The 12,500-nt window shown below is 47.0% G+C and overlaps 1 protein-coding gene across 1 annotated transcript in view; it reads right to left on the bottom strand.

The window, feature by feature from the left end:
• Nucleotides 1–12,500, bottom strand: part of ches1 (checkpoint suppressor 1) — a 74,771-nt gene that overhangs the window by 22,151 nt on the left and 40,120 nt on the right. Inside the window, exon 3 of the mRNA XM_083643488.1 lies at nucleotides 6,756–6,907. Coding sequence (XP_083499614.1) covers nucleotides 6,756–6,907 — 152 coding nt within the window. The remainder of the gene's footprint in view (nucleotides 1–6,755; nucleotides 6,908–12,500) is intronic.

The following is a 12,500-nucleotide window of genomic DNA, read 5'->3' as shown; positions in this document are numbered from 1 at the left end:
CACACATGCAGACACACGCACCCACACACACACACGCGCACACACACGTGTACACACACACGCACGCACGCACGCACGCACGCACACACACACACACACACACAACTGCTGCACACACACATGCAGACACATGTTGTACACGTTAGTCTTATTATACTTAGGAGGACCTTCCATTTCTTAATTTCCCCCCTGACCCTCTCACCCTAACCTTCACTCTCACCACTACATGCATGCAAAACCCTATCCTGTACTCAAAACTAACCTTAACCTGAAGCCTAATCTGAAGCCTAACCTAATCCTAATTCTGACCTTGACCCTAAAACCAAAGTCCTAACCCTAAACAGGGTACAATACCACCGTACTTCCCTCCCAAACTGCCAAGAATCTTGGAGTAACCCTTGACAGCCAGCTATCCTTCTCCGCCCACATTGCAGTGACAGCACGTTCCTGTAGATTCTCCCTTTACAATATCAGGAAAATCCGCCCGTTTTTAACCAGAGAAGCTACCCAACTTTTAGTCCAGGCACTTGTCATATCACGCTTAGATTATTGCAATGTTCTTCTAGCCGGTCTCCCCTCCTCTGCCATCCAACCCCTTCAACTCATCCAGAATTCTGCGACCCGCCTAGTTTTCAACCAATCCAAATTCTCCCACGTCACCCCTCTCCTCCGTGGCCTCCATTGGCTTCCCATCCTGTCACGTATTCAATCAAGACCCTGGTTCTAGCCTACAGGGCTGTCCACTCAACAGCCCCCCAGTACCTTCAACCTATGGTCAACTTCCAAACCTCTCACCGCTCCCTCCGCCCCTCCACTAGTGCAGGCCGTCTCACCCCTCCCTTGCTTCGCGGGCTCAAGGGTCGCTCTCGATCAAGACTATTTTCCTGCCTCGGCCCCAAATGGTGGAATGATCTTCCCCCTATGGTTATGATGGCAGAGTCACTCCCCATGTTTAGGAAAAGGTTAAAAACACATCTCTTTTCACTCCACTTTGATCCCCCCTGACTGACCCTACCTTCTTCCTCTTCTTCTTTGCTGCTCATGTACCTGATTTTAATTATGTTGTCACCAAACTATGATTTCTTGTTGTATGTATTATTATTGCTGGCATCGATATCTGTATATCTGTTTCTATGTTTTGCATACCTCTGTACGTCGCTTTGGAGAAAGGCATCTGCTAAATGAAATAAAGTAAAAAAAAAAATGAAAATAAAGTAAACAAGCCACTTCAAGAAGTGAGGACGGGCCAGAACCATCCCACTTTGCAAGAATATCCTCCTCGCCACAAAGGTCCAAAAGTCAAATCGGTTGTCACAAAGATAGCAAAACAACAACACACGCGCAGACAGACAGACAGACAGACAGACAGACAGACAGACAGACAGTAACCAGGACATGGACTCTTCTCGCTTACTCTCTCATTTCCCACTGTGTGTTATAATGCAAATGACACCACCACCACCATCCCCACCACCACCACCACCACCACCACCAGCCCCCCACTACACCCCCCCCCCCCTCCTCCCATGTTCTGAATCTGGCCTCCAATTTGTTCCACTTCCCCATACCTCATTGTTCAAAATGACACTTTTACATTTTACGCTGAACCAATTATTCTGTCTTACACAGTCCGCTGGCTCTGCAAGCCAACCTGCCCCGCTCAACTTAGGGTGTGTGTGTGTGTGTGTGTGTGTGTGTGTGTGTGTGGGGGGGGGGGGGGGGGGTAGAGAGAGAGACAGAGACAGAGAAGGAGCGCAGGAGAGGAATAGACGACTAATAGTAGCTCTCGCTGACATATCCACTGGGATGGTCAGAACAGAAGAGAGGCATAAAACAAGAGGTTAGCAGAGAGGGAGAGAATGGAGGAGCGAGCGGAGGGCAGAGGAGTGGACAGGGAAGTAGAGGAAGGAGGAGGTAACACAGGCCGATACGCACAGAGGCTGGTCGGCTGGTCAGAGAAAGGAGCGAAGGTAGACAAAGGAGAGTTTAATTGAATGTTAAAGTGGTGGAGAGAGAGAGAGAGAGAGAGTTAGAGAGAGAGAGAGAGAGAGAGAGAGAGAGAGAGAGAGAGAGAGTTAGAGAGAGAGAGAGAGAGAGAGAGAGAGAGAGAGAGGATACATCACAGCAGAGATAAATAAAGAATAGGGATCCCCGCTACTTGTGATATATGCCTGAGGATGAGTGGGATGCTGTGTGGGATATTAACAGAGAGAGAGATAGAGGAGTGGAACAGATGAGGGCTATGTGCCAGAGGAAAAGCTATAGAGGTGGACAGACAGAGAGAGAGATAGAGGAGTGGAACAGATGAGGGCTATGTGCCAGAGGAAAAGCTATAGAGGTGGACAGACAGAGAGAGAGATAGAGGAGTGGAACAGATGAGGGCTATGTGCCAGAGGAAAAGCTATAGAGGTGGACAGACAGAGAGAGAGATAGAGGAGTGGAACAGATGAGGGCTATGTGCCAGAGGAAAAGCTATAGAGGTGGACAGACAGAGAGAGAGATAGAGGAGTGGAACAGATGAGGGCTATGTGCCAGAGGAAAAGCTATAGAGGTGGACAGAGAGAGATAGAGGAGTGGAACAGATGAGGGCTATGTGCCAGAGGAAAAGCTATAGAGGTGGACAGACAGAGAGAGAGATAGAGGAGTGGAACAGATGAGGGCTATGTGCCAGAGGAAAAGCTATAGAGGTGGACAGACAGAGAGAGAGATAGAGGAGTGGAACAGATGAGGGCTATGTGCCAGAGAAAAAGCTATAGAGGTGGACAGACAGAGAGAGAGATAGAGGAGTGGAACAGATGAGGGCTATGTGCCAGAGGAAAAGCCATAGAGGTGGACAGACAGAGAGAGAGATAGAGGAGTGGAACAGATGAGGGCTATGTGCCAGAGGAAAAGCTATAGAGGTGGACAGACAGAGAGAGAGATAGAGGAGTGGAACAGATGAGTGCTATGTGCCAGAGGAAAAGCCATAGAGGTGGACAGACAGAGAGAGAGATAGAGGAGTGGAACAGATGAGTGCTATGTGCCAGAGGAAAAGCCATAGAGGTGGACAGACAGAGAGAGATAGAGGAGTGGAACAGATGAGTGCTATGTGCCAGTCGAGGAAAAGCCATAGAGGTGGACAGACAGAGAGAGAGATAGAGGAGTGGAACGATGAGGGCTATGTGCCAGAGGAAAAGCTATAGAGGTGGACAGACAGAGAGAGAGATAGAGGAGTGGAACAGATGAGTGCTATGTGCCAGAGGAAAAGCCATAGAGGTGGACAGACAGAGAGAGAGATAGAGGAGTGGAACAGATGAGGGCTATGTGCCAGTCGAGGAAAAGCCATAGAGGTGGACAGACAGACAGAGAGAGAGATAGAGGAGTGGAACAGATGAGGGCTATGTGCCAGAGGAAAAGCCATAGAGGTGGACAGACAGAGAGAGATAGAGGAGTGGAACAGATGAGTGCTATGTGCCAGTCGAGGAAAAGCCATAGAGGTGGACAGACAGACAGAGAGAGAGATAGAGGAGTGGAACAGATGAGGGCTATGTGCCAGAGGAAAAGCCATAGAGGTGGACAGACAGAGAGAGAGATAGAGGAGTGGAACAGATGAGGGCTATGTGCCAGAGGAAAAGCCATAGAGGTGGACAGACAGAGAGAGAGATAGAGGAGTGGAACAGATGAGGGCTATGTGCCAGAGGAAAAGCTATAGAGGTGGACAGACAGAGAGAGAGATAGAGGAGTGGAACAGATGAGGGCTATGTGCCAGAGGAAAAGCCATAGAGGTGGACAGACAGAGAGAGAGATAGAGGAGTGGAACAGATGAGGGCTATGTGCCAGAGGAAAAGCTATAGAGATGGACAGACAGAGAGAGAGATAGAGGGTGGAACAGATGAGTGCTATAGAAACACTGCATGAAATAGGCCACGCCCATCACGGGGGAAATCGCTCCGTTCGGTTCGCTCCCATAGACCAGCGTCATTTTCCTTGAATTAAACATAGCTAAAAGCTGTCGTGTGGTGGGCTGCGCAGACAACAAATGTAAAAAATCGCCAGTTAAAGTTTGTTTTGTAGTCCTGAGCAAAACAAGGAAGCCATTGAGAATTGGCGAGAAGAAAAATGTGGATCTAGCTGTCAAGGAAGTAAGTTGGAGTGTTCATCTTCCGTATATACAATCTTTTTGTGCAACACGCAACCATGCACGCGACATAGGAGAACGCCAGGATTGGAGGGGGGGGTTTCTGTTTTCCCCCGTTTTGGGCGTGGCTTCTGAATGATGACGCGTTACGCAGTGTCTCTATGTGCCAGAGGAAAAGCCTTAGAGGTGGACGGACAGAATGCAAAGAGGCAGAATTAACAGATTGAGAGTGCGCACCAGCAAGAGCTGAAAACAAGTAGAGAGAGGGCTGGGTATCGGTATACTTCTATCGGTTACCAAAATAACCCAGTACCAAGTAATGTAGTATTGAAACTTCTCCAGTCAAACGATAGCTGCATTTGATCCTTTTTGTACACAGATCTAAAGAAAAGAAAGTATTTGTATGGTTTTGCTCACAGCCAATCATCACAACGTGTGACCTGTGTGAAGTGGAGCACGGTGTGTATGTGAGCTGGCGGTTCAGCGTGCTGAGACGCCAGCAAGACATTCAAAAGTATGACTGTCTATACTACACAAAAAGGTATCGACTGAAGTACTCGTGAACTCACGTAACCTCAGAGGTGCGTATGCGGGGTGTGTGTGTGTGTGTGTGTGTGTGTGTGTGTGAGAGAGAGAGAGAGAGAGAGAGAGAGACCAATGGGTAAAGCGAGGTAGACGACCACCAGGGGCCTGAGGGGCAGGCGAGGCTGGAGAGAGGGTGAGGGAGTGAACAAGTGGGAAGAGGCATCTGCAGTCATATAGTGTGTTTACCTGTGAGGTGCCTGAGGCTGAGGGAGATAGGAGGAGAGATGGAAGGGCTGTTGCATAAAAACGGCGTGCAAAAAGTCTTTAGGAGGGGTTGGGGTGGCTAAGCTGTATAGCGCCTAAGGCCGGGTGGGTGGAGAGAGAGAGAGAGAGAGAGAGAGAGAGAGAGAGAGAGAGAGGTGGTGCATTGGGTGGAGGGGAACAAAAGCAGAGTGTTTTATCTTACATGTCTCCGGGGTGAGGGAGGAGGAGGTGGGGGGGGGGAGGTAGGTAGGGGGGTGCACAGAGCCAGGAACATAGTGTGAGGTACGACAACGATATGAGTGATTTCAGTTGATCTTGATATCCCCTAGAGATGAGACGAGATGAGCATAGCGAAGAGACAGGAAGGATGAGAGAGAGAGATAATAGATACATAGATAGATACATAAATGGAGAATCCATCTCCATTAAATCCATTCATCTTCAACCGGGACCCCAAACGTCCCTTTTCCTGGTCACGTTAAGCAGCTCTTACTGGGGGAATCCCAGGTGTTCCCAGGCCAGCGTGGAGATGTGAGGCCTCTGCCGTGGCCTTTTCCCAGCTGGGCGTGGTTGGAGAGCCTCCCTGGGGAGGTGACCTGCAGGGGGATCCTTACTAGATGCCCCAACCTCCTGAACTGGCAACTTTCTAAGGGAAGAAGCAGCGGCTCTAATCTGAGTCTCTCACAGGTCACCAAGCTTCTCACCCTAATCCCTAAGGGAGATGCGAGCCTGTCAGTACCTTGCAACTGTTTCTGGAGTCTCCTGGGATAATATAGCCCAGAAGGCCTCCTTCTTCAGTTCGGACGGCTTCCCTGACCACCGGCCACCAGCAAGTTTGAGGGTTGCCACCACTCGAGGCACCAACGACCTTGAAACCACAGCTCCCAGCCAGAGCTTCAGCAATGGAAGCTTTGGACACTGAGCACTCTGGTTTATTGTCCCCAACCTCTACAGGGATGCTAGAAAAGTTCCACCAGAGGTCAAAGTTGAAGGTTGAAGGTCTGTCCAGAGGCTTCCCACGCCATATGACCCAGCTCACTGCCAGTTGGTGACCAGTGGACAGCTCTGCCCCTTTCTTCACCTGAGTGTCCAAGACATGCAGCCTAAGGTCAGCTGACATGATAACAAATTGATCATTGAGCTTCGGCCTAAGGTACTCTGGTACCATGTACACTTATGAGAGTCCTTCTGCTTGAACATGGTTTTTGTTATGGGCAATCCATGACTAGCACAGATGAAGTCCAGTCACAGAACACCACGCAGGTTCAGATCAGAGAAGTCATTCTTCCCATTCCCAATGACACCCCTCCAAGTTTGTCTGTCGTTGCCCAGAGCCAACGCTGTGCATAGTAGAGGCAAGTCCCACCAAATCTAATTGGCAGCGCTCCACCTCCCACTCAGGCTCCTTCTCCCTCAGAGAGGCGATGTTCCACATCCCCAAAGCTGGATAGGGGCCCTGGGCTTCCTCCGGGCAGGGTAGCACCACTCCTTCCTTGGTTTTTTCCATTGGGGTTTTTTGAAACCATTCTTAGTCTGGTCCCTCCCCTGAGACCAATTTGTCATGGGAGTCCCTACCAGGAGCACAAGGCTCCAGACAACACAGCTCCCAGGTTCACAGGGACACACAAACCTCTCCACCACGGTAAGGTGATGGTTCCTGGAGAGGATGGATTTTCCAAGCAAATGGAATCCTATCTATCTATCTATCTATCTATCTAATCTATCTATCTATCTATCTATCTATCTATCTATCTATCTATCTATCTATCTATCTATCTATCTATCTCTCTATCTATCTATCTAATCTATGAATGAATCAAATAAGTCATGAATGGATGGGTGGTGTTACCTGTGGTGATATGTCTGTGGCAGAGTGGGTGGGGAGGTGGAGGGCGTGGCCAGGCCGGGCGAGTACGGATGGTACGGCGTCTTCTTCAGCGCCTGGATCAGGTTGTGCCTGTATTCTGGATCTATGGACCACAGCGAGCCTTTGCCTATGCTCTGCAAGACACAGAGAGAGAGAGAGGGAGGAAGAGAAGAAGAGAGACAGGAAGAAAGAAAGAAAGAAAGAGTAGGGGCAGAGAGAGGAAGGAGGGATGTTATTGGAAGTGACAGCGGCCTCCTCTAAGCACATCACAAAAACGGCGCAGCGCACTGACCTGAGCCAACAAGTCCAAAGCCCAAACACAAGCTCAAAGTCCAGACGTTCTGTCGGATTCTTGTTTACAGAACCACGTGTGCACACACACATACACACACACACGCACGCGCGCGCGCGCGCACGCACGCACGCACGCACGCACGCACGCACGCACGCACGCACACACACACACACACACACACACACACACACACACACACACACACAGATAAAGGACTGGAGAAAGACAGCAGCATTCCCTGCAACTACTACTAACTGAAACACTAATAGATGACTGCCTCCTGAAAAACAACAACATCAACAACAACCCCGTGTCCCACTCCCACACAAACATTCACATATTCCCATGGACGATAACACTCCGAGGAACGAGAATTAATACAACGCCTCTTCCCTCGATATTTTCCAATCCTCCGCTCGGCTGGAAAAGCGTGAAGCTTTTTTTGTGATGAAGACAGAGGGAAACTCTTAAACTCTTTCCACTCCTGGGGCGATGATGATGGTGTGTGTGTGTGTGTGTGTATTTTTAGATCAAAGCAGCTTCCCCCTCACCTAATGAAGCTGTCGGCGACCCATCTTAGTGAAGCCAGCCTATAGATTATAGAGACGGGTTTGGATCTCAGACAAGCTGGCATGAAAAAACATTACTCACTCTCTCTGCCTCCATGTCTCACAGCCTACTCGGCGCTTTCATCTGCCTTGTCAACCCAATGTGGCAAAATCTGGGGAGTTTGTGTTGGTGTGTGTGTGTGTGTGTGTATGGGAGAGACAGAATGGTAGGACGAGGGAGGGAGAGAGAGAGCGAGCGCGAGCGCGCGTGGAATAAATATAAAATTAAAGCCATCCTGCCTTATGTTGTGCACACTTTGTTGCCCGCTGTGATATGCTACAGGTACAGGGACAGGGTGGAGAGATGTCACGATGGCGTAGTTGCGCAGCTCTGCATATGCTGCAGGGAATCTACAAAGAAGGAGATGTCAGATACGTTGGAGCCATGCACACACGCGTTAATTGGAGACAAACTCCAAAGCCTGCTGCACAGTTTGTATTGCAGCAGATGGTGAAGTTCAAGCCTTAAGTGTTTCAAACGCATTCTACTTTTGGCAGAAAAAGCTCTCGCGGAGTTATTTGCTTCCCGTCGCAGCGGTGGTTGAAGCCAGCGTCTGGTCCGCTCCAGTCACATCCCAAAAATAAGTATAAGAGTTGACACATTTATCAATCAAAACATTAGCTAATTAAAAAAAAGTGGGGAGGGACAACTCTGGCTCTGACTGCTTGTGATGGAATTGATGGAATCGATTCTTGTGAAATGGATCAGACCAAGGCAAGTGTACACACAGATTAGTAGAGGTAGGGCGTGAATCAGAATGAATTCATTACAAATCAGTTTAAATGAAAGTGCTTGTTTGATTCCAGAGTTTGCACTCGAGAGATTGCAACAGGAGTCGACTCCAATTCTGTTTATTAGTAGAATTGAGTCTCAGAAGCTGACCTGATGGAATCCAGAATCAATTACTTTGGAGTGGACTCTCCATGCCTACAAATAAACAACTGAAGGTGTCATTGCCGGGCGTGGACTTCGCATCTGCGATGACACAAATTGTGCTGCAGGCCTTTAGAGTTTGTCTCCAATTAACGCTGGCGCCTGCATGTGACATCTCTGACTTTCTCTTCTGTATAGATTCCTCCACATATACTGCGCTCCAATTTGAATGCAACCACTACAGTCAAATGATGGCATTTCTACTAGTGAGTCACAACAAAGTACATCCTCGAAGGCTTTGTCTGCATGGCTGTTGAATGGGTCAACATCAGTCCACATTAGCCAAATGCTCCTTCGACACACACAACTCACTGCTGCATCTGACCTTGTAAGAATAGCACAAGCTAATAGGGTGTGTGTGCACTGTTGATTTGAGTCTCCGCCGTCTGGATCTCTGCATTAGTATGTCAGTCTTGTTGTATACAGGCCATATGCACTGTGTGTGTGTGTGTGTGTGTGTGTGTGTGTGTGTGTGTGTGTGTGTGTGTGTGTGTGCGCGTGGGTGGGTGAGTGAGTGTGTGTACCGAGTTCCCTACAGAGTGTGATATTACCCAACGTGGTCTGCTTCTGGGAGTGCTTCTATTACTGCCAGCAACGCCTCTCCTGGAGAGCATGATATTACACACAAATACACTCACTCCCACAGAGGTGACCCCCACTGAGCCACATTTCCCCTCGCACCTCCAGCCGCTTGCCGTCTGTGTGTGTGTGTGTGTGTGTGTGTGTGTGTGTGTGTGTGTGTTTGGGTGCCTACTGTCTGCCCGCTTGCCAGCCGATTAAATCAATGCTCTCCACAGAAGCACTGTGTGCCATCGCCAACCAACCAGCCAGCCAATCAAAACGCTCAATCTGTAACCCCCACCCCCCCCACCCCCCCCCCCCCCCCGGTCGATAGGCCAATCACAGGGCGCGCCTCACAGGAAGGGTCTGTCACCTGGGTTATAGCGGTCTCCTTGGCAACAAGCAGCATCGGCGGTTGGAAGCGAGAGGAGGTGCAGTGGAGTTTTTCCATTTTCTGGCAAATTCACAAAGTTGAGAAAACAGCAGCGTCTTTGAAAATCGATGATCACAAAAGCCTGTATTTTGGGCAGAAGATGGGCAGAAGATTGCTGTGTTCAAAAGGTTAAAGGAAGGTAATTCACCCTTTAAAACTCTGAGGACCTCTGAGCTGTTGCAGCTTATCCATCAAGAAATGAGGATCTTGAACGGGTCTTCACCTGACACTACATGATATATTTGTAGGTCTCCACTTCTCTCCCGGCCTTTGATCCAGTCTGATCATTCACTTCTACAAGACTGTCAGTTGCAGTATTAGTAATAGTTTGAGCTTCATTACAAAATAAAATATCCACAATTTGAAAAGTGAATATACCTACTTTTACATATTTAATATGTCTGGTATGAAAGTAAAACTCACTAGGCAGACACTCGCAGTTTAATCTACCTTAACCTTACCATAACAGGATTTACTTATCTACTGTATATTACAGCAACAATAAACATGAAACAACACCGGTTGTTTTTACACAACTGATGTATACTATTCACCTTATGTAGCCCCGCCCACTTGACCCAGTTGTGTTAAGACTTCCTGTTCAAAACATCGTCTGTTTTACCTGCTCACTAGTACTGTACTGTCACAGGAAGTGTCAACACAATAGGAAGTAACTGGCTGACCCCTGTGTTGGAACATAAGGTGAATAGCATTTTGAAACTAACTGCTGCAGTATACTAGGCCATATGATTTCCGCAAAACGGGAAAAACGGACGGAATCATGGAATTTAGTAATAAAAATGGAATCAACTGTAGAATTTTCAATAACTTGGCTTGAAAATAAGAAGTAGATCTAATTATCGTAGTAAGCTAAATGATTTCGTAATTGTAAAATAGGCCTAGAGAAATGATTCAGTTTTCGATTGGGGTGTTTTGAGAGGGGGGTGGTCGGCCTTGCGTGGAACCCTTACTGCTCCTCACAACTTAGTTTTCACCTTGAGAAACATGTCAAAGAGGCTGTCTGAGAGAGCCAAGTCATCAAAAAAAGAAAAAAATATTGCTCCGAACCCCTAAATTAAAATTAAAATGGAAAAAACGGAATTGGGGGAAAAATAAAACTGATTTCCTATGGCTCTAAGTATACAGTATCACTTGGATGGCACGGTGGCTCAGTGGTTAGCAAGAAGGTCGTGGGTTTGAATGTCCACCCCGGTCCTTTCTGTGTGGAGTTTGCATGTTCTCCCCGTGTTTGCGTGGGTTTCCTCCCACAGTCCAAAGACATGCTGTGTTTGTGTAGTATTGCAATGTAATCTAGTAAAAATGTCTAGTATGTAACATGTAACATGTAACATGTAACATGTAACATATGTCTGTAACATAATGTAGTGTGTAGATATATGCATGACTGTAATGATGCTATGTGAAGCCCTTTGAGACATGCTTGTGATGATAAGGGGCTATAATAAACATAAACATACTTGAACTTGTGTTGTAATGACCAGCAGCGGAGTTAGTAATTATATTGTGTTTTAGAAAGCTGTAGTTTTTAAACACTTCTCTCTTGTAAAGACACATCATCTGTTTAGAACGGAAAAAACTCGATGTATGTGCTTTAACATGGAAGACATACAGTACATGCATGTGCCTTGTCTGAGACACCTAACAGGAAGGAGAAAGAGGCAGAGAGAGAGAGAGAGACAGAGACAGAGAGAGAGAGAGAGAGAGAGAGACACACACACACACACACACACACACACACACACACACACACAGAGACAGAGAGAGAGAGAGAGAGAGAGAGAGACAGAGAGAGAGAGAGACAGAGAGAGAGAGAGCGAGCTGTGTGTTGATTGTGTGCGTTGCCAACATCTGTTTCCTGTGTTATATAAGCTGTGGGGGCTGGTCTCTCTTGGAAATGGGAGATATTAAAAAGTCCTGCTGCCACTGAACCTACCACTAATACCATAGTAAGCTAAGGCTACTACTACCAGTGCTATGACTTACACATTCACCATTAACACTAGTACATATACCATATCATCCATATCCACATACATTCCATTAAAGGAAAATCCACTATAAGTCAATTCACATAATCTTGGACTGTTAAATAAATAGAAATACTTAGTTACAAAGTACAATGAGAGCAGTACTATATTTCTAATAATCACGCAACTGCCATTCATTTACCTATCAGTTCTGAGAGGAATTGAACACATTTGACTGTTATCGTCTGACTGTTCAATCAACTGCAATACTAATATAACAAAACTATTAGCTATATACATTCCCAGCTTTTAGACATTTTTTAAATCCTGATTAACACTGGTACCAATATGGAACCCCATTTTAACCCTCCATATAGTCGGGAGTCAATCTTGCCTTCACCTCAGTAAGCAGATGGAATTAAACAAGACGTAATGATGAGACACGACTGTCAGCACTTCAGATAGAGCAGATACTGTAAGCATCCAACCACCATCACTTTCTACTGTAGCTGCACGACGGAAACATGCTGGGAAGCAGCATGAGCAGCATGAGCTTTATCTGCCTGCTACATACCAGTCATGTGACTGAACCTGTGCTATTTGAGGGGCACTTTCAGCTAAAGCGCCTTAAAGCACCATGAGTGTAGTATGCATTCATATGATGGTGGTCCACACAGTCAAAAGAAAAGCACTAACCCTGTTTAACCATTGCAGTATCATCAATACTTAGCCTACATATAGACAGAGACGCTCAGTCAATAGAATAGAGGGTGGATATTATGGTTGCACTAATACCAGATAAATATTTGAACTTCAATTAAGATTAATTAATTAATTAATGCAATACACCAAACATGTTTTCTCTGCAGCCATTAGTTTTAATTTAGACCAAAGCATGCAATTACCAA

The sequence above is a fragment of the Poromitra crassiceps genome, assembly GCF_964638095.1.
Source record: "Poromitra crassiceps genome assembly, chromosome: 9".
NCBI classification, from domain to species: Eukaryota; Metazoa; Chordata; class Actinopteri; order Beryciformes; family Melamphaidae; genus Poromitra; species Poromitra crassiceps.
The sequence above is the reverse complement of the archived record's forward strand: the minus strand, read 5'-3'. Positions and strand labels throughout refer to the sequence as shown.